General features: G+C 45.4%; 1 protein-coding gene across 1 annotated transcript in view; it reads right to left on the bottom strand.

The window, feature by feature from the left end:
• The window catches only part of ext1b (exostosin glycosyltransferase 1b), a 104158-nt gene that overhangs the window by 18603 nt on the left and 58055 nt on the right, over positions 1-27500 (bottom strand). The window contains exons 2-6 of the mRNA XM_071531707.1: positions 11961-12054; positions 7825-7932; positions 6406-6525; positions 2069-2201; positions 1-32 (exon numbers count right to left, since the gene is read on the bottom strand). The exon at positions 1-32 is cut by the window's left edge and continues 87 nt beyond it. Coding sequence (XP_071387808.1) covers positions 1-32; positions 2069-2201; positions 6406-6525; positions 7825-7932; positions 11961-12054 — 487 coding nt within the window. The remainder of the gene's footprint in view (positions 33-2068; positions 2202-6405; positions 6526-7824; positions 7933-11960; positions 12055-27500) is intronic.

Here is a 27500-nt window from a genome sequence, read left to right as displayed (position 1 = left end):
GACTGCAGTGAACTTGGGGTACGGCTTGATACCTGAAACACAACAGACACACACGGTCACAATTAAAAAAAAAAAAAAAAAAATCCACACAAGAATCCTGTCTGGAACAGAAGGAGCCGACTGTCAGCCGTCAATGTAGCTTGAAGGTCTTTGAAGAGGATAATGCCAGTCGACAACTGAAGGGTTTAATTCCCAAATGCCTCAAATATAATTTTAGAAAGAGATGCTACTTAAAATTAATCCGTCAGAAGTTCAAAAATATAGATCATTTCATCATCAGCAATGTCAGTATTTCAGCAACCGTTTTAAAATATTCAATAACTTCAATGTATTTCCAAAATACACTTGATAACTAAATATCTCATTTTGGACTGAAACCCTTCAGCTGTATCTGGAACGTAATGAACAGACAACTAGCTGCTGCTGTGACTTTAAATTCAGTCTGACTTGATGTTGGAACAAAGTAATCGAGGCTGAAAATGAGCAGGAAATAAGATATTGAGCAAGACGGATCGTAGAGGACGTTCAAGTTTTCCTAATTTAAATCTAATCTAATCCGAACCAACAAAGCATGACAGAGAAGATAGCATTAGGCTGCATTAGTTAAGAGTCTCCTTTCGCCATTGAACTACTTTCACGGTGAGGAGCGTAATATATACCATTTTAAAAATCTGGCAAATCATCCTTTTTAACTGGCAGCTTGAGTATTCGAATGAGAAAGTAAAGAGTAAAGAGTCTGTATAATTTTTAAACGTTCCTAGGGTGTAAATATATAACAAGCTCATAAACAGTTCTTCATGAAATATTAAAAGAACCTAGACAGGCATTACTGTCACACAGCAGGTTTGACGTTTGGATGTGCATGCTGCCTGTATAGAGAAGTATCTGATGGTCTGTGGCGGTTATTATCACATCCCATATCAATACATCAACAATCAATCTCACCAATAAGTCCTGTGCCTGCTAATGCCACCAGCTAACTGATTATGGCCACATAACAGGCTGTTACAGCATTGATCCGGCTATTCGAGGCCACTTAATACCCACAATAACAACGCCAATCAAATGGCCATTTTACTAAAGCAACAAAAACACATTCTGCTGCCGCTGTGTGGATTTGTGTGTTTAAGTGCATGTGTGTGTGTGTGTGTGTGTGTGTGTCTGGCTACTGGCTCTCGGAGAACATGAGGGGACTCAACCTGAAGTGTGACTCGGAAACAAACTCCCCCCCTCTTTGATTTTACTCGTTTACCCAGCAGCGACAAGCCACCTTGTCTCTTAAAAACCCCTTCCGTGTTTAATTGCTGCCTCTTTGACAAACAAATAAACTCCTGGGCAGGGTAATCCATGCCTGTCACCGCGCCCATCCATTTTAATATCAGCTCTCCACCCCGGGTGCTCCATCAACTGAATTTGTGTGCGTGTGTGTGTGTACTTCTCTCAGTCTGTGCGTGTGTGTGTGTCATCCGTGTTTGTGTTTGCATGGATGCAGCGGCCCATCACTGCTGGATGATGATGGAGTGAGGAGGAGAGGGATGGAGAGGCTCCCGGCCGGGTCACAGATATTTGGCGGGGCGAAGTCGGCACCGCTGAACCGTAGCCGGAGGAATTGGCCTCGCCGCGGCAGCAGAAGCAACGCTGACTCAAAACCAGTGATGGACGGGCTGGTGTGTCAGCAAGACTAATACAAACATCCGTCAAAGGCCCATTCCTCCACTCCACTTGCTGCTAGACATAGCCATTCGAGGAGGGCAGTAGATCAAGGGTGAAGGCTATATTTCTGCTGCTGAGACAAGGTCCGCAGCTGCAGCCAGACCGGGGGGGGGGAAACTGTGGAAAGTCTTTTCTTGTACGAAGATTGTGACAAAATATTTGGCTGCGGAGTGATGGATGAGAAGGAAATCTTTAGAGACGAGTTTTAGACCGACCTTTATGGATAGGTTCAGGACTGCGCAGGTGTGTAGAAGCGTGATTGGAGTTATGTAACCGCACTTCGTACACTACGCCACTAAAGTGTCCGAAGTGGGTACTGTGTGTGTGTGTGTGTGTGTGTGTGTGTGTTACTGACCCAGTGTGGCGTAGTAGAAGGGGAAGTCTCCCAGGTATCCGGAGTACTGCGGCAGGGCGAACAGTCCCCCAGGGTGACTGTTCCACATCAGGCTGCTCCTGGAGCCGTGCTCCAGCACGCGGTCCTGGATGATCTGCACACAGCAACAAACAGGGATTAGACGGAGCGCTGCCTGGGTCAAATACCTTTTGCAAATAACTCTTTTGTTTAACCTGCATGAAAGGTGCATTTCACATTTACATTCAGCAGGGCTCTGACCTGTTTTCTATTTTAAAATGCTGTACTTCTTCCTGACCACAACTTCCTGACTGAAAATGAAGGTGTTGTTAAGTGATGAAACAGTGGCAATACAGAAGGCAGCTGAATATGTGCAATATGACTGTCAACTAGGCCAAATCCCTCTGTAACAGAAGATTAGTCTTCAGGAACACAAATATCACAGTTACATAAAATGTTTGTTATATGTGTATTGGGACTAAATAATAATACTTTTTTATGCATTTTTATGCATTACTTACAATGTCTGAGCAGGTAGGGGCTCTTTGTCTTTCAGTGTCACTTTAACTGGACTCAAAGCTGTTGATGGACACACATTGACTGTTGCTGGGATCAAAACTGTCCTTTCAATTACAGCACAGCCTCTCTAACACTAGGCCTCCCTGCCACCCACACAGAACAATTCAGATATTGTAGTGTGGTAGGTTGTCAATCACAGAAAAGTAGGAACTTTTAGTACTTTCCTGTATCTAAACTTTCTGCCACCCATTGTGCCAAACACGTCGCCTAAGTAAGCAAAAACAAACAATGAAAAGTATCTGTAAATACAATTTCGCCCAGATCTCCGAGGAATTATATAAATCAGATGCATTTGTGTCGACACGATAAAGGAACAAATGTTTTCCTTTCAGATTATGGTGGATGAAATATTCAAGATTTGGTCAATGAGCCTTGTAATGATACCTATAAAACATTTCACACTGTGAAATGAGTTTTCTCACAAAAAAAGCCAAAAAGCAGACAGTCATGAATGTCAATGAATATCAACACAGTGAATGTTCTTACTTTGAATAAAGCTTTTGAAATTTTGAATGCCAGAGCATTATCCAAAACCCAGTCAGTGAGTTACAGCAGGTGGAAAACAGTAATAAAAGTGAGCTGGCAGACACCAGCTGGAAGTTAGAAGCTAGTTGTGCTTCCAAATGTTTGCTTTGTGCCACCTCAATAGCGGTTATTGATCGTGTCAAGAGTGAATCGCTGCAGCACAAAGCAGAGCCGAGGTGCTGAAAGAAACCCACGTTATTGTGTAATATTTCCTCCTCAGACAAACTAAACCACGCTCTTTTAACCCAGCCAGGCGCTTTTAAACACATCAGGAAGTCAAAGGCATCGGTGCCGGTCAGTCACTCAGACAGAGCCACACGGTCCGCGCAGACAAAGTCATCAGCTGTATCTAAGCACCAGTCAGTCAAGCCTGCCCCGATCCTTTCTGCGCCCAAATAGAGCAGTCAGTCAAACAGCCAGACACAAGAATAGCCACTATTTTCCCCCGGCCGCGGCTCGGAGGCAGGCGCGACCGGCCTCCGTGCCGAACAGGCGCCCGGGCGGAGGGAAGAGATATTGCTGCTGTGCCCTTGAGCCAGGCTAAATTGCTTCAGTAAAACAGACACAGGTTTGCGGCCGTGTTTTATGGCCGCTATTGAGTCGCGAGGTGGCGAGGGGTGACTTGGCCGTTGGCTTGGTAACGCAAAGGACGGATATATGGAGCGAGAGAGTGAGAAAAAGAGCCGGAGAGAGAGAGAGAGAGAGAGAGAGAGACAGGGAGGTGGGGAGGGAGGTCAGGTGATTTGCAGCAGTGGGCGTTGGGTGAGCTAGCTAGCTAGACGGCCGCTCTCATCGTGAGAAGTTAATAATATAGCTGGAGGGGCCTTACTGTAATAATATTGACAAAGCAACATAAAAATTCATTGGGGGTGGGGGGGGGGGGGTGGGGGGGGTTGGGTTGGCGGGGGATGTGAAGAAAAAAAAAAAAAAAAACAGGACCGTGTGAGTGTGTTAAGAGTTTTTTTCTCCCTTTCTCCAGCTATATCCCCAGGGCAGTCGATAACCATTTGCCTCAGCCGAACAGATTAACTTGGAATCCGTTAACTTCTCTATAAAAACACTGCCTGCCACCTTAAAACCTGCAGCCCTTACACCTTATGATTGGCAATTTTGCTCGCTTGGCTGGAGCTCCTCCCCCGTCGGCAGCTCTCAGTCGGACATGATGGACGACTCAATCTCACCTCCGAACAGCCACAATCAACCAATTAGAGCATGATAGATAAATCCTGCTTCTCTGGAAACACACAGTGAGGTGGCTTTAATAGGTGACTTTAATAGGTGTGCCGGCACCGCACATCCAGCTATATTGACCTTGTGATTGGTTGAAACGTGTCCACTTCATGACAGGAAACACCACATGATTGAACTCATGTTTCCTGCTAGCTTATCCTCTCCAACTACTAACCCCCACTGCCACACACACACACACACACACACACACACACACATACATGCACACACACACTATTTGAGAGCATGTAGGTAGTCAATAAAACCGGCAAGTGTGTTTGCGTTTGTGAAAGTGAGGAGATTCAATCTGTCAAGATATCGGTGTGTGAGTGTGCGTGTGTGTGTGTGTGTGTGTGTGCGTGTATCGTCCCAGATCTGCAGTGGTGCGAGCGCAGGCTCGACAGGATGAATAAACCATGTCGCTCGTTATCTCGGGGGCTGCCACGGCAACACCATTTACATATGTCACCCCTTCTCCTCTTCACCCTTCCTCCCTCTATCCTCCTCTCTTCCTCTGCCCCTCCCTCGCTCCTTCTACAGGACAGTCAGTCAGGATTAAGCGTTTAGCCCTTCCCGTTTCCCTATCCAACGTCCACGCACACACACACACACACACACACACACACACACACACACACACACACACACACACACACACACACACACAAACACGCTCACACATTGAGTCACAGGTTTTCACTGTGTCACCTTGCTCTCTAGTGTGGAGTGACAACATGTCAGCAAGGTTACACCTGGGTGGCACCATGTGTATCCGGGCTGACACACCTTGACATATGGAGATGTGTTCCTGAGTGTGTGTGAGTGTGTTTGTGTGTGCGTACATGTGTGACGGCCCATGGTGAGACAGACTATAGATAACAAATGTGCGATAGATGTTAGAGCTAGCTAAAATCAGACAGACTCTAGATACTGAAGCCACAACAGATTGTGTGCCATGTTTGTGTGTATGTGTGTGTGTGTGTGTGCGTGCCCATGTCTATGTGGACAGGTAAAGGGCAGATGTCAGATTTGGGAGGTTATAAATGAGATTGTAGCAATGAAGGCAGTCTTGCTCCGAGGCTATAGAGATATAGGTGTGATGGGATACTATGTGAGAGGAGAGGCAGGAGGGAGGAAGACATTTGTAACCATAGCATGAGGCTGGCTGTAAGCCCAGGTGTTAGCCCCGCATCTATAAACAACTTGTTTCAATTGAATAATGAGGGATGGGGACTGGATGGGTAAATAGTTTTTTCCTTCACAAATTCCCTAAACTGGGTTATTGTTAACAAGGTGGATGCATGTAACAATATGAGATCAGTGGTAGAAATGGGTTTGTGATCCAAAGGTACTACTACTATTACTACTACTACTACTACTATTGCTACTACTGCTGCTACTACTACTGCTACTACTGCTGCTACTACTACTGCTACTACTACTACTACTACTACTACTACTACTACTACTACTACTACTACTACTACTACTGCTGCTACTACTACTGCTACTACTACTACTACTACCACCAACGCTACAACTACTACTACCACTACTACTGCTGCTATTACGACTACTACGAGTTATTATTATTATTTAAAAACTATACTATTAAAACACCTATAATAATACATCTAAATGGGGATTCAGTGTTATAGGGGAACATAAGTGGGGGCACAACTCACATGCAATCGCATATTTTACCCATTTAGAATAAAACAAAGAGCAGCTTGTAGAAAATTGTCCCTGAGCATGTGTGGAAACCCATTCCCTTGCTCCCCGTAATGAGACCTGTTCTTTTTTGCTCCTAGCGTTGCACCAAACAGAGGCCTGCGAATGGAGCGAAGATTGCAGAGAGGCTGGCGTGACATTGCAGCCCTCTGAGAGAAAGATTGATGATGGAGGAGTAGGGGAGAGGAAGGCAAAGAGGCAAAGGGGACGGGAGCTGTATGTGTGTGTGTGTGTGTGTGTGTGTGTGCGTGTGTGTGTGTGTCCTAGCTCCTCACCTCCAGAGTGGTCAGCACTATCTTTTCCACAGAGGAGAAGTAGGCCTCCCAGAGGAACTGAGTCTGCTGTCTGAGGGACAGGATCTTATCCTGGTGGATGGAGCGCACTGTGGAGGGGATCTGCAAACCACAGACAACAACAGTCAGTCAGCACACAGCACTGCAATGATTTTCAACGACTGGATTGGGACCCGAAACTCGGTCGCAGGAAGATTAAAATTGGTCCCAAAGTTATACTCAAGAAAATTCTCATTCAGCATGTTATGGTGTTGAAGCCTCTCTAAGTCCCTGCGGTGTACTGAAGGCTGAAAAAGATAATGCATGTTTGTTGGGTTAGCTTAGACTATTCCTTAGTTTGGAGGTCAAAACAACATATTTTTAAAAAAAAAATCAGAATCCCAGAGAAAAAAAACCCTGCTACATAGCGTGTAGATAAAAAAATTGGATCTTATTCTGGTGAAAGGAGCACACTGGAAGGGATTTACAAGCAATAACAGCAACAGCAACAACCAGGCACTAAATAGTATTAGTTGGAACAGTAGCTAGGATACTGTAGCAGCCATTTGGTTGATGCTTTTATGCTTTTATTTTTTAAGTAGTAGTGTAGTTCAGTCCATTTGTGAGTGCATTTATTACAGTAAAGGGAGGGTAATGGCATATGTACACATTTTATCAACTCTTTGGTTATCCTGCTAATGGTGCACATTTACCAGCGGAGGAATAATGTATGTATTTCCCAAATCTGGTTAATATGGGTAGAAAACAATTCCCATTTATAATTTTCCAACATTTGGAGAAAAAGATATTACATGTATGCTGTGTGCATCCTAGCCCACCATATTGAGATTGTGTAAAATATCCATAGATGGATCCAGTGGGGCCAGGCACACTGGAGTGAGCTGAGAGGGAGCTCCTATGTTATAAAACTCAATGTCAAACAATATTATTACAGACTTCATTCAAATTAAGATTTAATGGGCATATAATTACTTTCCCCCCCCACCAAGTTCAAGCAATTCCAGCCAAATCCATTTGCTTGTTCTGTTTACTTGCCCTCTGATATGACAACGTGAGGCTTTGTGTGAAATTTTCAAGCTATCAAGGATTTGGTGTGCTGCCAGAATTTTGTTGTGTGTGTGTGTTGTGTTGTGTTGTGTGTTCTAAAAAGGTTGAGAACCACCGATGTACACACATGACACAGGATCTTGGATGGGATCGACAACAAAGAGTGTGTACAGTGTATTATATCGACCGTCAGGGACGATAGGTTTCATTTCAGGTTTGGAGATTGCTGCTATTGCTGCTACTCTATCTGCTGCAATTTCCAGGTGATATACAGAGCATGTGGTTTGTGTGTGGGTGTCTGTGTGTGTGTGTGTGTGTGTGTGTGTGTGTGTGTGTGCGTCTACGGGCCGTTACCTGCAGCAGGAGCCTCTCATCGCCGATGACTGCGGCTGTGTTCCAGTCGATGATCTCGGAGAAAGGCAGCTCCCAGCCGTTACTCAGCATCACCGGCACACAGGCTGCCTGAGACACACACAGCAACAGAGAGGGAAGCTCGGACATATCTTTTACATACACACACTTACAGCTAGAGCTAAATCCTGATTGGTTTGTTACATATTACTATTGGGATTATTAAAGATGCAATATTCACCTGTTTTCATATTAAAACAACAATAAATAAATAGGTCTGTCTGTGCTTTTCTTTGATGTTTGGGATGTTTTGGGGCATATATCATTTGATGTGGGTGTGTCATATAAAAGCGACCAGTGGTGAGACTAGCGGCCACAGAGCGAGGAAGTCACAACAATAACAACAATGGCGCGAAACAGTGAGAAAAGAAAGTACAGTGGAGCTAAATGTGCATCAGACAAGGCCCGTTGAAAGACATGAGAGAATACTGGCATTGTTTTGTTGTTTGTTTGTTTTTTTTTACTGCACAATGCACCACATTTTCTGGTTTGCTTCTTTTACCGCCTTTATGGATGCCTCGGGCTAGATGCCGTTACAAAGTAAACAGCTCATCAAGATGACTGACAAGACGTGAACCTGCTCAACTGAGGGGGAGGAGGGCAGGAGTAGGATATTGGTATTGTTGTATTGTAGCTTTGATCGCAATTATTAGTCTCAATGATTTGAGGAAAACATCTATTTTGCTGAACCTTTTCCATCTTATATCAACATCTTGACTATTTTAAACAACAGCAGACATTCTAAATGAAACGAAATGTGTCAATGTTGCCAATATTTTACGATTATTCATTGTGGAAACTACAGATATGAGCTCAAACATAATCTAGACATGCGTACATGCTGCTTGGCACATAGCTACACAGTTTAAGCTCAAACATCATCCATACACAGAAGATATACAGAAGTAAGTTTAAACATACAGTATAATATAGATATGCAGGCAGGCAGCATATAGACAGTGAGGAATACAATATAAAGCCTCATACTGACAGAGATACACAAGTGAAACTAACAGCTGTTTGCTGGAGAGCATATCACAGAGAGCCTAACAGACAGTGAAAATAACAGTAATAAAAGTAAGAGCTGGGACTAAACTGTAGACATGCAAAGAGGCAGTTTGCATTTACAGACACAAGAAAAGAACCTTCATTCCCTCTGCTTTAAGACTTTTGAACCACGAGAATTCAAACACGCACAAAAAGATTTTTTGAATCACATTTAATAGATTTCTCTTTGATTTGTCTTTGATTCATTTCTATTTATTTAATTTTTTTTTTTTTTAAGTTTCTTTATCTTTTATGAGGCTGTAAACCAAAGAAAAGACTCAATTCGGCCTGGTTGACATAATGCAGTCAAGCTTTTAGAGGTGAACTTAAGGTTTGTGTGCACAGCAATATACATAGCTATGAGTTGCACCTGTTGACACACCTCTATCAAAAATGGATTCTTCAGTGGGCGAGATTTAATTACTCAGTGGAGGCGCGCAGGAGGAATGATAAAAAAGGGATGAGGGAATTAAAAAAAGATCAAAAGACAGAAGAAAGTGGATAAATAGATATAAAAAGATGAAAGGAGAGAGGTAGAGAAGCTGAATGTGACCTTTGGCAAAGGAGTGGCAGAGGGATGGAGGGATGAGAGGAGAGGTAGAGGGAACAGCTGGTGTGTGTGTGTGTGTGTGTGTGTGTGTGTGTGTGTGTGTGTGTGTGTGTGTGTGTGGGTGTGTGTTTCTGGTGGGAGTTTGATGTAATGACGGCCCTGTCACTCCCAGGTCATAAAGGTGTCAGCTAAACCCGAACTGGCCCTCAGGCTCTGTTGCTGTCTCCTCCACAAACACACACACACACACACACACACACACACACAGACACACACACAAACAATCCCACGCATACAGATATATACAGACACACAAACAATCCCATGCATACAGATACACAAACACACACAAACAAACAAGTAATCCCACGCATACAGACGCGCACACACACACACACACACACACACACACACACTGTTGACCTCTATTGAGGATTGCTTTCTCATGCAAAGACCAAAGCCCATAAATTCTCTCCCTCTACACGCCTTCCTTAGCTGGTGAGTCGATGAAATGAAGTGAGTCAGACAAAAAGAGAAAGAACAGAGGCGAGAGGAGAGGAGAGGAGAGGAGAGGGGAGGAGAGGGGAGGAGAGGGGAAGAGAGGAGATGAGAGGAGAGGAGAGGAAAGGAGAGGAGGGGAGGAGAGATGAGAGGGAGAAGGAAAGGAGGAGGACGAAAAGAAAGGAGTGGAGAGGAAAGAAGAATAAAGAAAAGGAGAGAGGAGAGATGGGAAAGGGAAGGAAGGAGAAAGAGCTCTTTCTCCTTCCTTCCCTTTCCCATCTCGAGAAGACAGGAAAGGAAAGGAAAGCAGGAGGACAGGAAAAGAGAGGGAAGGGCGAGGAAAGAATAATAGAGAGAGAAGAGGAGAGATGAAAAAGGCAAGGTAGAAGAAAGAGAATTAGAGGAGAGATAAGGGGAGAGTAGAAGAAAGAGGAGAGGAGAGAAGAGGGAGGGAAGAGGAAAGGGAAGGGAGGACAGGGAAAGAAAGGAAGGGCAAGGAAACAATAATAGAGAAGAGGAGTGATGAAAAGGGCAAGCTAGAAGAAAGAATTAGAGGAGACAAGGGGAGTAGAAGAAAAAGGAGAGGAGAGGAAAAGAGGAGAGGTGGGGAGAGGAGAGGGGAGGAGGGGAGGGAAGAGGAGAGGAGGGGAGAGGACAGGATAGGAAAGGAAAGGAAAGGAGGAGGACAGAAAAAGAGAGGAAGGACGAGGACAGAATAATAGAGGGGAGAGAAGAGAAGAGGAGAGATGAAAAAGGCAAGGTAGAAAAAGAGAATTAGAGAAGAGACAAGGGGAGAGGAAAAGAGGACAGGAGAGGAGAGGTAAGAGAAAAGGGGAAGGGAAGAGGAGAGGAGAGGAGAGGAGAGGAGAGGAGAGGAGAGGAGAGGGGGAAGGAAGAGGAGAGGAGAAGGCATATTTCCCACCAGAGTGAAGTGTGTAGTGTGTGTGGCAGCTGATAGTGAGTGAGATAAGTGCACTCATGTGGCTGCACTCTGCGTACGGCGGCGCGCGGTAAGGAGAGGTAAAGGACAGTGCGGTCCTAACGCAGAAGTGTGCAGCGCAATTATAGAAATGGATGAACAGGAAAATGGGAGGTGAAGTGTGTGGATTTCAAGAGGCAGGGGGTAGAGTGTAGGTAAATGCAGCGCACTCCAGGTCCGGGACAAATAAAACAGTATTAGCAAATGATTCCTGGAGTTTGTTTTGACCTCTCCGGAGTGCCAAAAGGGCGGGGTTTACCGCAGAGGTCAACACGAGAAAAGTTTAGTCTACTCGAAAGTCAATTTAGTAAAAAACTCTGTGACTGACTGGTTATTAGACGCTTCAGTATATCACTGTCAAATTAATTGGTATAATTACTGTAAACAAATGAAAACAAGACGATTAGTAGATTCTACTTGCCCTGTTGCTTTCTGTCACAAAGCTGTTACTACTTTTCCCCCCTTCCTCCCCCCTGCATCGCTCCGCATGCGTTTGATTTGCCTTTCGCTTTACTGAAGAGAATAAAGACCTTTCGCTCACTCCAACATCTGCTAATGTGAGAAAACTCTGAAAGCTTTAGCTCCACTGGCGCTGAAATAACACCCCCCCTCTTCCTGTTTTGCGCCATAAAGCGATATCCCTTTGTGCTGTAAAGCAATCCAGCAGATTTCCTGAGAAATCTTACCCGGTGGCACACAATGTTAAATGCAGTGTAGAGGCAGGTAGAGGCTGCCAATATTCTCAGCAATGGTTGTTGTTTGTTTATAGTGATTATACTATTGTCTCAAAGTTAAGGTGCTAATGATTTAATGATGTTAAAGCATAGCACCTTTAGAACAAATGCAAAGTGGGAATTTGAGTCGGGTATAAGTGTTTCTCTTTCCAGTAATTATGGCTAGTGGCAATGCATTTACAGTATGTGCAGGATATGGGCTGTCACATGAAACCTTCGTAATGGAAGGATGTGTTTGTGTGTGTGTGTGTGTGTGTTGCTCGCTTACTTGCAGCGCCTCCAGGAAGCGAAAGGAGCCCAGTCGTCTGCCGCGGGGCACAAGACAGAAGGTGGAGTTGTGGAGCATCTCCCTGTAGTCGTACCTGCACAAACACATCACACACACACATTGAGTTTACAGTAATACACAAGGTCTGTAACCATATACAGAGAAATACATGCATATATCACTGTAATGGCATTTCCACCTGGCAATTTTGGATTGATGTAGAATATATAAATTGTATATATTATAAATTTATATCACACCTGATGAAATTTCGATCTCATGCATAGCTTGTGGATAACAACACTACGCCTACACACACAGGCACACACACACACACCATTGTCCCAATCTGCATATGGTGTTACAGAAAATTACATCAAACACAGTCTGTTTTGTTGTTGTTTTTAAATCACAAAACATATAAAAAGGCAAATCATAAGCACACAACACATTCATATCTCAAACACCAGCAAAAAAAACTAAAGTCTCTTTGGTGCATTTTTTTCAGGGGAAATAGAAGAGCGGCATGTTCCTGTGACTTCAGCTTTGGTTCCTGTGGAAACTCCACAGTGTCTGTTGTCCATAACTCACTTCATTTTCCCACTCTCAGCTTCCTCCCTTATCACTCGTTTTTTTCTTTATCACTTCATCCGTTGTCACCCTCTCTCTCTCTCTTCCACTCTTTCTCCACCCGTTTATCCCTCTTACGAAGTGTGCGCTCGCTCGCTCCCTCCATTTCACTTCCCTCTCCTCTCCCCCTCCATTTCTCCACTGAGCTGTGAGAGCCGGCGCTCCATCCCCACCTCCCTCTCTCTCTATCCGTCTCCATCCTCTTCCTCCCCTCTCCTCCTCTTTCTATCTCACCACCAACATGCTCCCTCGCACCCTCCCGCCCTCCTCTTCCCTTCTCTATCGCTCCTGCAAAAGCCACTTGCTCTCTTTTCCGATCCCTCTATCTCTCAAAGCAGGAGGTTGATGCCCCCCCCCCCAACACTCTTCTTCTCTCCATCCCTCTATCTCTCCAGTGAGGTGTGTCTTATTGCTCTCCAAACAGGATGATCAACCCTGCCAGGGGTAATGAGCTGAGAGTGACACCTGCTTCCACCACACAGCTGGCTCCGTGTGTGTGTGTGTTTGAGAGAGAGAGCGAGACAGAGAGAAAGAGGGAAAGAGAGAGAGAGAGATTGATTATTTGTGTGTCTGTGCATTTGTGCATGTGTGCATGTTTGCAGGCTTGCAGCCTTTCTATATGTGTGTATATATTTGTTTGTGTGGACAGTGTGGGTACACTGTTTATAACCAGCCCCAGCCCAACAGGTATGCAGCACCGATGTGTGTGTGTGTGCGTGTCTATGTGTGTGTGTGTGTGTGTATACTATGCTACACAGATGGGTTAGGGGAGATATTAAGATGTTTACCATATGAAAGAGATGGCCATTTACTTTTCTCCTACATCGCTTCAACCTTTGCCAAGTCACTCGGCAAAGGTTGCCATCTCTCTCTCTCTTTCTTTCATTTTTTTCCCCTGCCAGCCCTGACAGTCCTGCACTCTTTCATCTTTATTTCTCCTCTCTTCCTTGCTCTCACACAGGAACGTGGATACAGAAATGTCTCCCTCTATGGTTTTCTCTCTCCCTTGCTCGCTCACACACACACACACACACACACACACACACACACACACACACATACCCACATTATCTCTCTTTCTCCCTCTCTATTTCCCTCTTTTCTCTCTCTCACACACACACACACAAACCAGCTAATACCAGCTAACAGCTGACATGCCAGCCGAGTGCAGAAGCAGGCGTGAGGGGTTGCGAGGTTGTTTGGGTTGGGGGGTTAAGAGAGTGGAGAGGCAGAAAATCATTTCTCATTTCGTCCCAGTCTATACAAGGTGAAGGTTACAGGACACACACACACACGCACACACACACACACACAGACACACCCACGCTATTGATGATGCTATGGATGCACTTTAGCTCGTAAAGAAGTGTGACAGTGATTGCTGATGCTTCCTGTGTGCCTGTGAATATAGACCAAGCTGACGGGGCAAAGCTGAAGCCAGGGGCAGCACACACACACACACACACGCACACACACACACACACACGCACGTTTGAAGGTGATTGCTGATGCTTCCTGCAAGATGCTGCCTTGTCTCTTACTTAGCCAAGCTCTAATGAAGTGCCAGGACATGACAGTCTGTGATAAAAATCCCACCCTCATTTACACCTACATACATAACATTCTGTGCATCACATAACATGGTTGGCACACACACAAACACCCACACCCACAGACTCATAGACACACATGCACGCACACACACACACAGCGTGAACAAGCGACAGCTGCACGCCCTCACATTGACGTTCTGTCACCTGTCGATGGAGACGAAGGAGCTATCGTAGCCCATATTTCCACACCAGCTGTCTGCCTGGCCAGTGTCTGCATGTGCGTGTGTGTATCTGTGTGTTTATGTGTGTGTGTGTGTGTGTGTTACAGCCCACAGAACAGACCAGCATCTGATGGCAGTGAATATCAATGAGAGTGCAGCAGGGCCAGGATTTAACACTCAACAGCCCTGCAACAAGCCTTTTATCTACACACTGTGCCTGTGTGTGTGTGAGAATGTCATATTCACAGGTCCAACAACACAATGCAAATGTTTTGCTATGTGTTTCTGTTATAATGACCTGCACAGCAGTTGGGTAATGTTATGGGGAGGCTGATTCTTGCAGGTCATGGCACTTGAACGCCTTCGCAGCAGACAGAACTCTCCGTCTCTGCTCGGCCATTTAAAGTTTTATAACCAACGTGAAAAATTTCCAACCAAGCCTAACAAGCAAATCATCGGTTTACAGGGCAAAGTAAAATGAAAAAGCGCCCTCATCTGATTCACCTGCTGTGCACCTTAACCTTATTTTGACTGGGATTGCACCTAGTAGAGATAATCATACTTTTCTTTGCCGAGGGAGTGTTTGCGGAGTGGCTTGGAGATTTGAATGGGGGTGATGAGGTCACTGGAGGAGGCCGTGAAGAGAGCATCCTCCTGCCGTGTGAACCCGCCCTTGCCTCGCCCCCTCTCCCTCCCTCCCGCCTCCATATGTCTCTCCTCGTTCCCTCTTCCTCTCTTCCTCCCCTTCAGCCCTCCTGCTGCTGCGGTCTTTCAGTGGAGGTTAGAGGCCCCTGCCTTGCTCGTTCTCTCTCTCTCTCTCTCTCTCTCTCTCGCTTCTTCTCCGCCTCTGCTTCTCTTCCTTTTTCTGTTCTCTCTAACAACAGCAGAGCTCTCCCTCCGTTCTGTCCTTGTGACCTTGAGCTGATGGAGGGAGAACCACCGCCGAGCTGTGAGCCCGCAGGCTGTGTGTGTGTATGTGTGCGCATTTGGACTTTGTGTGAGCGGAATTTCAGAAATTGGTACTCGTCTGTGAATTGCTATTGTGTGTGTGTGTGTGTGTGTGTGTGTGTGTGTGTGTGTGTGTAAATGACCGAGTGTGTGTGAGGATGATAACACAATGAAAGTGTGAAAGGTAAAACAGAGAGAGTGTGTGACAGAGGTGAAGTGGAAGCATATTGGAAGGACTCAGTCGTGTCACGCTTGGACAGAAAACAGTAGAAAATGAAGTCGACCAACAAAACAACCAGAAAAAAAAACAGGGAGGCAGAAAACAAAGCGGCATCTAATAAACCAGAGAGGATAACCTGTGTGTGTGTGCACCCGTGTGTTTTGTATGTATATGAGTGTGTGTTTGTGTGCATGTGCCAGCATGTCTCACAACTCTGCTGCCGTTTTAAAACCCCTCTCGACCACCCCCACTGGCATCTTCCAACACCGTCGCCATGGCAACCTGTCATTAAGTGCCTCCATTTGCAGTGACTTAATTACATGCGATCTGCACTTCATCCACACAGATGGGGGTGAGGGGGGGTGAGGGGGGGACACAAAGCAAAAAGAGGGGGATAGAAACAAACAAACAAAAAGAAAATATTGTTACTGGTATAGCTGAAAGAGGCTTGTCTCTGAATCTGATCCCCTGTCTCCACCCCAGTCTCCATCGCCCCACCACTCCCATCCGCCAGCCTGGATTCCCAAAGGTGGGGGCTTGGCAGCGTGCCGGCAGGTCTTTTTGGTGCTGTGTGGGCACCCAGCAGGCACCCAGTGACTACCCCTCCCCGAACAGGGAGCTCCAGGGTGATGAAAACACAAAACCGCAACCAGCCTGAGTGTCTTCCAGGGAGCAGAGAGAAAGAGATCCAATTTACTGCATTTATGAGGCTGTTGTTACATTAGTCTCCCGGATCTCACTCACTCATTCCTTTGTCTCTCAGTATGTGTGTGTGTGTGTGTGTGTGTGTGTGTGGGGGGGGGTGACAGTGCGAGTGTGCGTCTGTGTGTGCGCGCACATCACTGTGATCACAAACATCGGCTGTTTGGTCATGTCAACGTGTGTCTGTGTGTGTGTATGCGTATGAACCAATGTGTGCTTCCATGGAGGCCTGAGTGTGAACAATATGTGTGCACTAGTGTGTTTGCTTGTGTGTGTGTGTGTGTGTGTGTGTGTGTGTGTGTGCGTCTGCAGCATGCCAAGATGTGCCACAGCCGGTGAGAGTGTGTGCATGTGTGTGTGAAGACAGAAAGGTGAGCAGGTCTGGAGATGGCAGGATTAGCAGCCACAATGAGAGAGGATGAAAATAACACCACAAACACACACACACACCATACACACACACCCGTGGGATCAGGACACAACCTGATCCACCGACACACACACAGATAGACAGACCGACCGACCGACACACACACACACACACACACACACACACACACACACACACACACACAACAAGGCAGACAGACAGACAGGCCGCCTAGAATAAAGGTAATGCCAACTCCTGTCATCCCCTCTATAAAGACGGAAAAGGAAAGCTGGGAATCAGTGTGTGTGTTATGGTGCTGTTATGTGCACAGCAGAGTTTCCCCTGCCACTGAATAGATGAGGTGGGTCACCCTGACTTAAGGAGCTGCAAACCCACCTAAAAGAATTTCATTAGTCTGGGTTTTTAATGGAGAGTTTTAGTGTCCAATGATTCTCTAAATGCTGTTTCATTGCATATATTGTATTGGAGTTTGTGAGTGAGACCGTTTGTGTGTTTATGAGGTTTTAAAAGAGCAGCAAAAGACATTCTAGCGTGAATACAATAAGAACTCGTTCGCTAATCAACTCGTCCATTTACGGTAAAAAAAAAAAACAACAGCTACCAATTTCCTCTGATTGTGTCCTTCTGCACATGAATGCAACCACACAAGAGGACCTCCAGATCTAGTGTTGTGTACATCAAAGAGTATTTGTACTTATGGGTGTCATGCCACAGATGTGCTCATTTGTCTAGTAAATAACTCGCACAGTCCCTGACGACAGATTCCTCCGCTAATGAAGTAGGAGCCCCGTGCTCCCCATAAACACATGAGTGTCTAAGTTAGCATATTGTTGTGTGTTCCCATGAGAGTGCGACAGATGTGCAGGCTAAGTGAGCTCGTGGATAAAGATGGGGCATCTTTCGTTCCTGACTAACTGAGATAGAGTGTGTTTGGCAGGGGGGGGGTGTAGGGGTATGGGGGTGGTGGTGGGTGTGTGTGTGTGTGTGTGTGTGTGTGTGTGGGGGGGGGTGCATCGGCATATGTCTTTGTGTGTGTTTATGCCTGAGAATGATAATGTGTGCGCACATGCGTATAGCGATAAATGGGAGTTAGAGAGAAGAATCACTGGTGTGTGACTGAACTCTGTGTGTGTGTGTGTGTGTGTGTGTGTGTGTGTGTGTGTGTGTGTACACTTGCCCCCTTAACTCTCACCCTTGTTACTTCCCACTCATTTACCCTGCGGCTGTGCACCCTTCTACCCCTGTGGAGTATAGAGTGAGTGTGTGTGTGTGTGTGTGTGTGTGTGTACTGTATGTGTGTGCATGTGCGTGCAGATGTGTGCCTGTCCATTTCGTCCTGTCTTCCTCCTCCTCCTCTCTCATCATGCCTGCTGTACACTCTCTGCAACTAATTCATTAGCCTAATTAGCGCTCATTAGCCAGCTTATGCTAGTTCCAATTAGCATTCTAGCATGGAATGACCCAGAGGTCCGCCTGGCCAAACAAACAGGCTTACTGTGGCCAATCCCATGACGACCCTGAGGTCTGACCACGCACGGGCCAATCTGATTACGCCCACTTATAGAACTACAGCATTTATAGCATTTCCACTGTCCAGCCAAACGATTGCTGGAGTCCTGCATAGCTCAGTGGGCAGCGAATCAGACTAAAGCCCGGTTAATGGAAACAAACAAACTGAGTGCGCATGGAAAAAATCACGCAACGACTGGAACGAAAGGCCTTGCACCATCTGAAATTTTAAACGAGGATGGCACCACAGGTACGTAGATGTGCCTCTGTCGAAGATTGGCTGAACAAAGAAGAACCATAACCAATGGCTGATTACATTTTGCTTTTGTCTCCCAAGTCCCCCTCCATTAATCCGTCATGCACAATATCTTGCACGCAACTGATCAGATTTTGGCAAGCTTCGGGGAATGATGCATCTCATTGCTCCATTCTGGCATTTTGATTGAAATTGCACTGACTGGCCTAAGGGTGGCCCTACAAACTTTGTTTACTTGTTGGATTTTGCTGAAACTTGGAGGAATGATGCACCTCACCACTGCGCTCTCACATTTTCGAAATCGTACCGATCAGCCAAAGAGCCGGGTGCTACATAATTTATTCACTTATCCATGTATCGCACGCTATATCTCAGACTAATGAGATCAGATCAGATTTTGACAAAACTTGGGAAATGATGCATCTCACCGCTGCATTACATCTCCAAACAAGGTGACATATTTGGTACTAATTGGCCCAGATGGGGACTTCAGCATTCGTGGGGGACGACATGTTTACTGTTGCCTTGCTTTTGTTTTGTGGGATTTTGGATAGCTGAATTTTCCTACAGCACCTAAAGCGAGTTTGCAGGTGAGTAGTCGTCATGAAAGCGCAAGAAACATTAATGCCAAGGCAACAGTTCGGCACATGCGTGTCCATACGGCGCTTGTGCGCGTCAAGCCATACAGAAAGCATGAACCAGGCGTAACACTGCCAGGGTTAGGGCTTCCATCCTGATGGGGCCACCCGTGCTGAAAATGCCAGCACTCGTAAGGATAAGATATCGTAAGGTGCATTAGATGAAAGCGTCCACCAAGTATCATATATATATTAAATGATACTGTAGCCCACATGGCTGAATCGCTATCACAGATGACAGTGGTTTCAGTGTAGAGCTGCAACGATTAATCGATTAATCGATGAGTTGTCAATTATTAAATTAATCGCCAACTATTTTGATAATCGATTAATCGGTTTGAGTAATTTTTTAAGAAAAATAAGTCAAAATTCTCTGATTCCAGCTTCTTAAATGTGAATATTTTCTGGTTTCTTTACTCCTCTATGACAGTAAACTGAATATCTTTGGGTTGTGGACAAAACAAGACATTTGAGGACGTCATCTTTGGCTTTGGGAAACACTGATCGACATTTTTCACCATTTTCTGACATTTTCTAGACCAAACAACTAATCGATTAATCGACAATGAAAATAATCATTAGTTGCAGCCCTATTTCAGTGAATAGGTGGGTTGGGGCACTGCACCAAAAAGAGCTGCCTTTCTTCCTCAAAGAGCTTCATCTACATCGGTTTCAACAGAGTTTTGGTGTCACGGGTCTTTTCCGCCCCGTCAGGAACCATTTCTTGAGGGGAAATGCTGACTGATGGGTCCAAGGTATCTCTGCTATGTTTTTTTCTCACTCTCTCTCTCTCTCTCGCCCTCTGTGAATACAGAGACACTAAAGAGAAATAGCACAGCCCCTTCAAGTCAAATTCCACTTTCAATTTCACTGTCACCAAAACTGAGAATCAACAGCAACACTCCTGTTGATATAGACCTATATGTCAGTGAACTCTGTAACCATAACCTTCACACCGCCAATGAAACGAAACATACAGCGTGTGAAACTTTTTGATTTTGCCTGGAAAGTCCCCGTAACTCAACGCTGCCGAATGGCCTCAAAACTGACTGGGGTTTCAGGAATTTCTAAGATGCTACGGTAGTTTGCATAGCTGTACCGAATCCCTATTACCATTCAAATGAGATCTGGGAAGTGTATTGGGGAAAAGTATAGCTGCAGGTGCTGGGAGTGAACCACATTAGTCTACATAAAAAAAAAAAAATGTCCACACACAAACTAAAGTTAGGGCTCATACACATGCAGACACACACTCATACACACACACAAACTTCTGAATCAGTTCAAGTCAGCAGCCTGTTCTTTGCCTGCAGCTACGCTCTGTGCTACCCATTCCCCTCCTCACACGTGTAAGCCTGAATATTTTACAAATACCCCGATAACAAGAAGTCCTCCTGCCGCGATACTAATTCACTATGACGGCTTTATCCTTGCAATCTTTTCAATTTGTCCTCTCGGATTTTTTCCACTGCCAACAGATGGAGGCAATTTTTCAGTTACATTTAGTGTCTGCGCAGCAGTCAGAGTCCCCAATCACACACACAATCCTCAAGAGGATAGAAGTGGGCTACTGAGGTAGATTTCAAACTAGGCGACACCTATTCCACACACGTAGTCAAGAATATTTGGGGATTTTTTTTTTTTTTTTTGCAGGGCCCATTCCAAGACGACACATCCACACAAACACGTTCGTACGCACACACACACACACACACACACACACACACTTCAGTCAGTGATTGGCGCCTCTCTGTGTGATTCTGGAGATGAGGGGTCCAGACTCTGTGGATGTTCACTAGAGACCAGCTGTGCCTCGCTCTGCACTTCACTTCCAGATGGCCCTCGGGACGACTGTGTGTGTGTGTGTGTGTGTGTATGTGTGTGTGTGTGTGTATGAGTCCATATGTGTGAGACAGTCTCAGATTTAGACATGTCAGCACATGCTTTGCGGCGGCCTCTTTTTAAACACTGACACATTTTGTCATCAGAGCCGCTGAAACGAGGAGCGCAGAGGAGGCCAGAGTTACCCCTTACCGAGACATCCTTTCATCTGACACACACACACACACACACACGCACACACACAGACACACACGCAGAGGAATGCATCAATTCGTTCCATCCACATTATGGTCGCTGCAGGCTCTTTCAAGACAAATCATTCTCTGAAATCTTGAAGAGTCTAAATACCACACACTCTCACTCTCTCATACAAATACACATACAAACACACACACACACACACACACACACACAGGCACGCCAACATGCCCGCACACACACACACACACACACACGCACATTCAAACACACTCACTCTTCCACAAAAATGCATGCACGTTAATATGCACCCACACACCCAACCACACCCACCCAACCGTTTCCAAAGCAGCGCCGGCCAGTAACCGGGGTCCCATCTGCCGGAGAAAGACCGGTCCCTCTATCCACCAATAGGTGAGTAGAAACTTAATCACATCTTAATTTCGTGTCTGCAAACATATTCTAATGTATTCCCTCCGAAGGCTCGACTAAATCAAAATATAAACCCAGTCCTGCCGCCATCTGTGTCCCCTCAGCTGAACAACACCAATCAGAGAATACTAAAAACCCACCCAGAGCAGCGCCGTAAATATAAAAGGTAAACGGATGGCAGGGTGGAGTGATGCACCGTCGTCTGTCAACATTACGGCTTTGAAAAGTCAGCTTTCTTTTCAGATACACGGCCGTGCATTGTTGAAATTCTACTCCGCTTTGAATGGGGCTTCACGGTCCCTCGGGTCATGAAACTTAAGTTGTTCCCATAAAGGATGATGTAAAACTCAACTCAAAAACATCACCAAAATTGGAGTTATTAAGTTTTCCTCTGACGATAGCCTATGGTGTGTGTGTGTGTGTGTGTGTGTGTGTGTGTCTTCTGATGGGAAAAGCGGTGGCGTCTTAGCCACTCACAGTAAGATTCCTATTTGGAAAGTCAGATATCAGTGGCTCTGTGGTTCCTGGCTAGCAAGTAAAAAAAATAGACAGGAAATGGATCTCTGTCTCTCTCTCTCTCTCTCTCTCTCTCACACACACACACACACACACACATGCACACACACAAGCAGACACACACGCATACATACACAAACAATAATTTGAGTATTTGAGTCTGACATTGCTATCAAATGCAGGGTATGTCAACAACACCACACGACACTGGAGAGCAGCATGATGTGGGAGGCAGTCAGTGCTTATGGTGTGTGTACGTGTGTGTGTGTGTGTGTGTGTGTAAGAGAAAGAGAGAGAGAGAGAGAGAGAGAGAGAGAGAGAGAGAGAGAGAGAGAGAGAGTAGGTACAGCTGTCAATCACAGGCGGAGGCAAGCGAGGCGATCCACTACCCAGTGGGTTCATCAGCGCCATGTGTCAGTCACACCCTGAGATCACATTGATTGGCTGTCGGCACCCATCTGAGTGTGTGTGAGTGTGTGTGTGAGTGTGTGTGTGTGAAAATGATAGTGAGGGGGGCATATTTGGTCTAGAGAGAAATATCATGGGGAGTAGGATACAAAGGACAAGAAAAATAATGAGAGAGAGAGAGAGAGAGAGGGAGAGAGGGCGAAACGTCCGCAATGATGCAATTATGATTCAATTTAGATTCCCGCATCAATTATGCAAACATATTCAAGAAACATGTCAAATATTGATAGGCTCTTCAACTTCTCAAACTGTGTTCATTAAGGAGCCAAAACTTAACCCGGACTCTCTCATTAATCATGGATAGATGTCAGCAGGAGGTCTGCATTCAAATTCAACCAACAATCCCAAGCCTAAGACGCAGGGCTACGGGGTATATCTGTGTGTGTGTGTGTGTGTGTGTGTGTGTGTGTGTGCCCATGTCAGTGTTTTCAGTGTTGACCTATGACCCTTATGAATGAGTGTGTGCATGGCTGTGTGTGTCCTAAGTAGCTCAATGTGTGTTGTGCTGTTTAATATCATGTGTTTTGTATAAGCCAGTCAATGTCGACCACTGGCAATATGATGGAGTTTCCTCCCTGGCTCTCTGTAAAACATGTGATGGAATTTGATTATCTTTGTGCATTTTATTTATTTGTTTATTGATTTATTTTTTCAATAATGGTTTATTCTTAATTTAAAGTTAGTAATGTATTCCAGAGTACCCCAGCTAACCCACTTAAAATAATTTAATTAGTGTGGGTTTCAATTGAGAGGTTTAATGTCCTGTGGCCTAAGTGTTGTTTCAGAGGCTTTTCCACCCAGACAAGGATACAATTCATTGGGGAAAAAATGACTACTTGTAATTATTTTGGCATGAAAATTGTCAGATGTAAAACTATTGAATATCGGCAGCTTCAACACAGACATATCAGCATTGTATTGGCTTTCAAAAACCCATACTGGTCGAACCCTAGTGTCTGTTTCGAGTCTGTATTGTGTCTGTGTTACGTTGTGTTGTGTCTGTGCTGTTTACCTCACCCTCTGTGCTTTCCATTGTATCTCTATAATGCCACAACATGAGCTGACGGCCCCTTCGGCTACAGCCAATACATCTTAGTCATATGAGACACCTCAGACGGGCAAGCCTGGTCTCATATGACCTAACTTAGGCTCTAAAGCTGGGCGGGGTCAGAGCGCAGGGGTCAAAGGGCACGCCGGTCCCCACCCTGAGGAACAAAAGGGACCACTAAGCCTTTCAGTAAGGCCCTTGTTGGGTTAGATTTAGGCTGACTGTGGAGGTCCTGCTGTGTATGTGTGTGTGTGTGTGTGGGGGGGTATGTATAATGATGAGGGTGCACAAGAGGGGTCATGTCGATGTGAAAATGTGTACGTGTCTGTGTGATTTTGTGTGTGTGCACCTTGGTGAAGCTGTGCATACAAGATTGATAGGTATCTGTGAAAACATATGAGTGTGTGTGTGTGTGTGAGTGAGTAAGTGAGTGAGAGAGAGAGAGAGAGAGAGAGAGAGAGAGAGAGGCATGTCTAATGATGTGCATACAATACATAGGTTGTGTCTGTCTCTGTGAAAGCGTGTGTGTGTGCACGTGAGTGTGTGTGTATTTGTGAAGGTTACATATAATGATGTACATGTAAGATAGATAGGGGTTGTGTATGTATCTGTGTGTGTGCATGTATGTGTGTGTGGTAAGATTCCACGTGCATGTTGGAGCACATATGTCAGTGTGTGTTTGCGTGTGTGGCACTGTGATCATGAGCCTGAAGTGCAACCCCACTGCTCCTTCTGCAAGCCTCCCTTGAAGCACAGCAAGCTCGGCTGGTTGGTGTGTGTGTGTGTGTGTGTGTGTGTGTGTGGACATTTGTGTGTGTGTGTGTGTGTGCGCACAGGGAACAGCTGTTCTCCAGCGCTACATGGGGAGGTCAGGGGGAGAGACGGTCGCGTTGCAGCTGTGGCCCCGGGGCTTATGGGAACTGTGGCTGAACAACGTAGCAGAGGAGTCGCAGCGGAGGGGAGAAAGTAGAGGGGAGTAGGAGAAAGGTCAGGAGAGGAGAGGAGAGGAGAGGAGAGGAGAGGAGAGGAGAGGAGAGGAGAGAAGAGGAGGGGAGAGGAGAAAAGAGGAGAGAAGAGGAGTGGAGGGGAGAGGAGAGGAGAGGAGAGGAGAGGAGAGGAGAGGAGAGGAGGGGAGGGGAGGGGAGAGGAGAGGAGAGGAGAGGAGGGGAGGGGAGAGGAGAGGAGAGGAGAGGAGAGGAGAGGAGGAGAGGAGAGGAGAGGAGAGGAGAGGAGAGAAGAGGAGAGGAGGGGAAGGGGAAAGGAGAGGAGGAGGGGAGAGGAGGGGAGAGGAGGGGAGAGAAGAGGAGGAGAGGAGAGGGCAAGAGAAGCGATGGGAAAAGTAGAAATTACACGCCGGGAGAGAAGAGGAGAGGAGAGGAGAGGAGAGGAGAGGAGAGGAGAGGAGAGGAGAGGAGGAGAGAAGAGGGCAAGAGAAGCGATGGGAAAAGTAGAAATTACACGCCGAGAGACAAGATGAGGCAGCCAGATGAAACCACATGAAACACGATGAGCGGAGAGGACATGACAAAAGAGAAGTGAGTAGAAGAGAAAAGTTGACACGGGGGAAGAAGAGGTCTGGAGGAAAGCCGAGAGCAGCGAGAGCCGCAGAGAGCAGCGGTGGACGAGGAGACCGGAGTGTTTGGGACACGGGGTCAACGCGGAGAGACACGGGACGAGAAGCACGCACACCGAGGGCTCTTTTCCAACAGGCTGATCCAGCGCTGTCCACAGCCACTTAGCATTATGAACAAAGCCTTTCTGTTTAAGAAAATTAATCATGGTTATAAGCTCATAAACAACTGACTTTCCCGGTAGAGAATAAGCCTGCTGGCCAAGATTGCCAAGTAACTCGAATAAAGACCCACTGTTGAAGATAATGCTCATTTCAGGACAGCAGACAATATGATAAGTCTGAGAAATCACTTTATAGTTTTTGCACAGACAATCATGAGCTGCAGTGGAGAGCAGAGGCCCTGCTCCAGCAGAGAGAAACTAGCGGCGGAGAAAGGGCTGACAGTGAAAACTAATAAGCCTTGTGAAACGGGAGAGAAATGGGCTCATCTCTCCGAGGCACCAAAAAAAATAAAAAATAAAACTATTGGAGCTGTTGTACACCATTTCCAAGAACAAAAAAAAATGCCTCATCTATGCTGAAACCCAATACTAAATCCCTCCTGCCCGACAGATTCGGCATAAGAATAATATCTGCAGCAAGAATAATATTTGCAGTCTACATTAGAAGCGTACTGGGGAATAGAGCAAGAGATGGAAGTAGGCCAAAAGCCAATTTATGTCTTTCGTGAAAACCTTACATCGGCCTAACAAGTGAGCGAAAAAAAAACGAAAAAAAAAACCCTATCCAAGGTGCTGCTTAAAACATCCTCAAGCCCACTTCTGACAAACTCTCCCCTCCACTCACTTGTAAGCTTCAATTAAAACGTTACCGGTCGCCATCTGTGAAGCAACTGAACTTAAAATCATTAAAAGTCCGCTAAGATTAAAAGCAGGCGCTGCGCCTGTGAGTGGGCGGAAAAAAAAAAGAGAGGGAGGGAGGAAAAGAAAAGAGAAGAGAAGAAAGGAGAGGAGAGGAGGTGGGTTCTTCCAGATGAATAGTAGAGGTGACCCTTCCGGCGTGTAGTTTGACTCTGAGCTCTGGTATTAAGTGAACCTATTAACTCTATAGATGCAGCAGATGAAGAAGAGAAACTGCATAACTGTAGTTTGTGTTCTGTGTGTGTGTGTGTGTGTGTGTGTGTGTGTGTGTGTGTGTGTGTGTGTCATTCATTTTGTGTATGTGAGTGAATGCGCCTGTTTCTATGCCTATGTGTCTTCATGTTTGAGTTTGTGTGAAGGTGGAGGTGATAATGGCGGTGTATGTCTGTGTGTGTGTGTGTGTGTGTGTGTGTGCTGATCATGTCGATATAAGTGCTAAATAGTATCCTAGCAACGTGCTCTGTCGTAGCAGAGGGTAGATTTCCTGTAGCTGATAGAGAAACTGCCACAAAGAGTCACAAGTGTGTTCAGTGATGGAGTTGAGGTCACACACGGCACTAAACACACAGGTGTGGGTGTGTGTGTGTGTGTGTGTGTGTGTGTGTGTGTGGGGGGGGGGGGGGGGCTTCATTCAGGTCTTTATAAAACAACACTATAGAGAGAGCTGGCAGACTAACTTTTCCCCTTTATACTGCAACCTGGAATCGAAATTAAGATGAATTTAAAAACTAAGCTGGCAAAACTATTACCCATTTCCTACTGAACATAACTAATAGGGCTGGGCGATATGGAAAAAATCAAATATCACAATATTTTTGACCAAATACCTCGATATCGATATTGCGACAATATTGTACGGATGACTATTGGTGCTTTCACAAAATATTTACACAATGAGATTCTTGATAAATAATCATCAGTAATGTGGATATAATGACTAAGTGGGTAAAGGCAAATAATAGAACAGCTAGAAGTAAGAACAGCCTGGTAAGTTCAGAAAATTGCATCACCTCACTGTAATGCAGCCTTTAAAACCAGGAAAAGACAACACTTATGCCATATCACGATATTACGATATCCAAAATGTAAGACGATATCTAGTCTCATATCATGATATCGATATAATATCGATATATTGCCCAGCCCTAATAACTAATGAAAGTTCTGACACTATAAATGGGCAGTGTAAGAAAAAGGACAACCAGAAATTCGTTATTAAGGGACATAAAGTCCAACTGTGTTTAGTAAAGCACATTCAATGAAAAAAAAAAAAAACCCCACATACTACTACAAACCCTCTGTCTCTCTTAATCTAAAGAATCCTGTCTTTGCATGGTGAAAAAAATAAGACCTCAAATGACTATTTAAGACATTTTAATACTTTTAAGACCTAAACCTCAGATAATTTATGACTTTTTATGGAGCCATGGATGCCTTGTATACTGATTCTTATTCTAACATAGAACTTAATTATT

This window comes from Centroberyx affinis, unplaced genomic scaffold, assembly GCF_046629955.1.
Source record: "Centroberyx affinis isolate AG114_WGS23_722 - 3 ecotype Tasmania unplaced genomic scaffold, CSIRO-AGI_Caff_v1 ptg002115l_1, whole genome shotgun sequence".
NCBI lineage: Eukaryota > Metazoa > Chordata > Actinopteri > Beryciformes > Berycidae > Centroberyx > Centroberyx affinis.
This window is presented reverse-complemented; position numbering and strand designations above follow the sequence as displayed.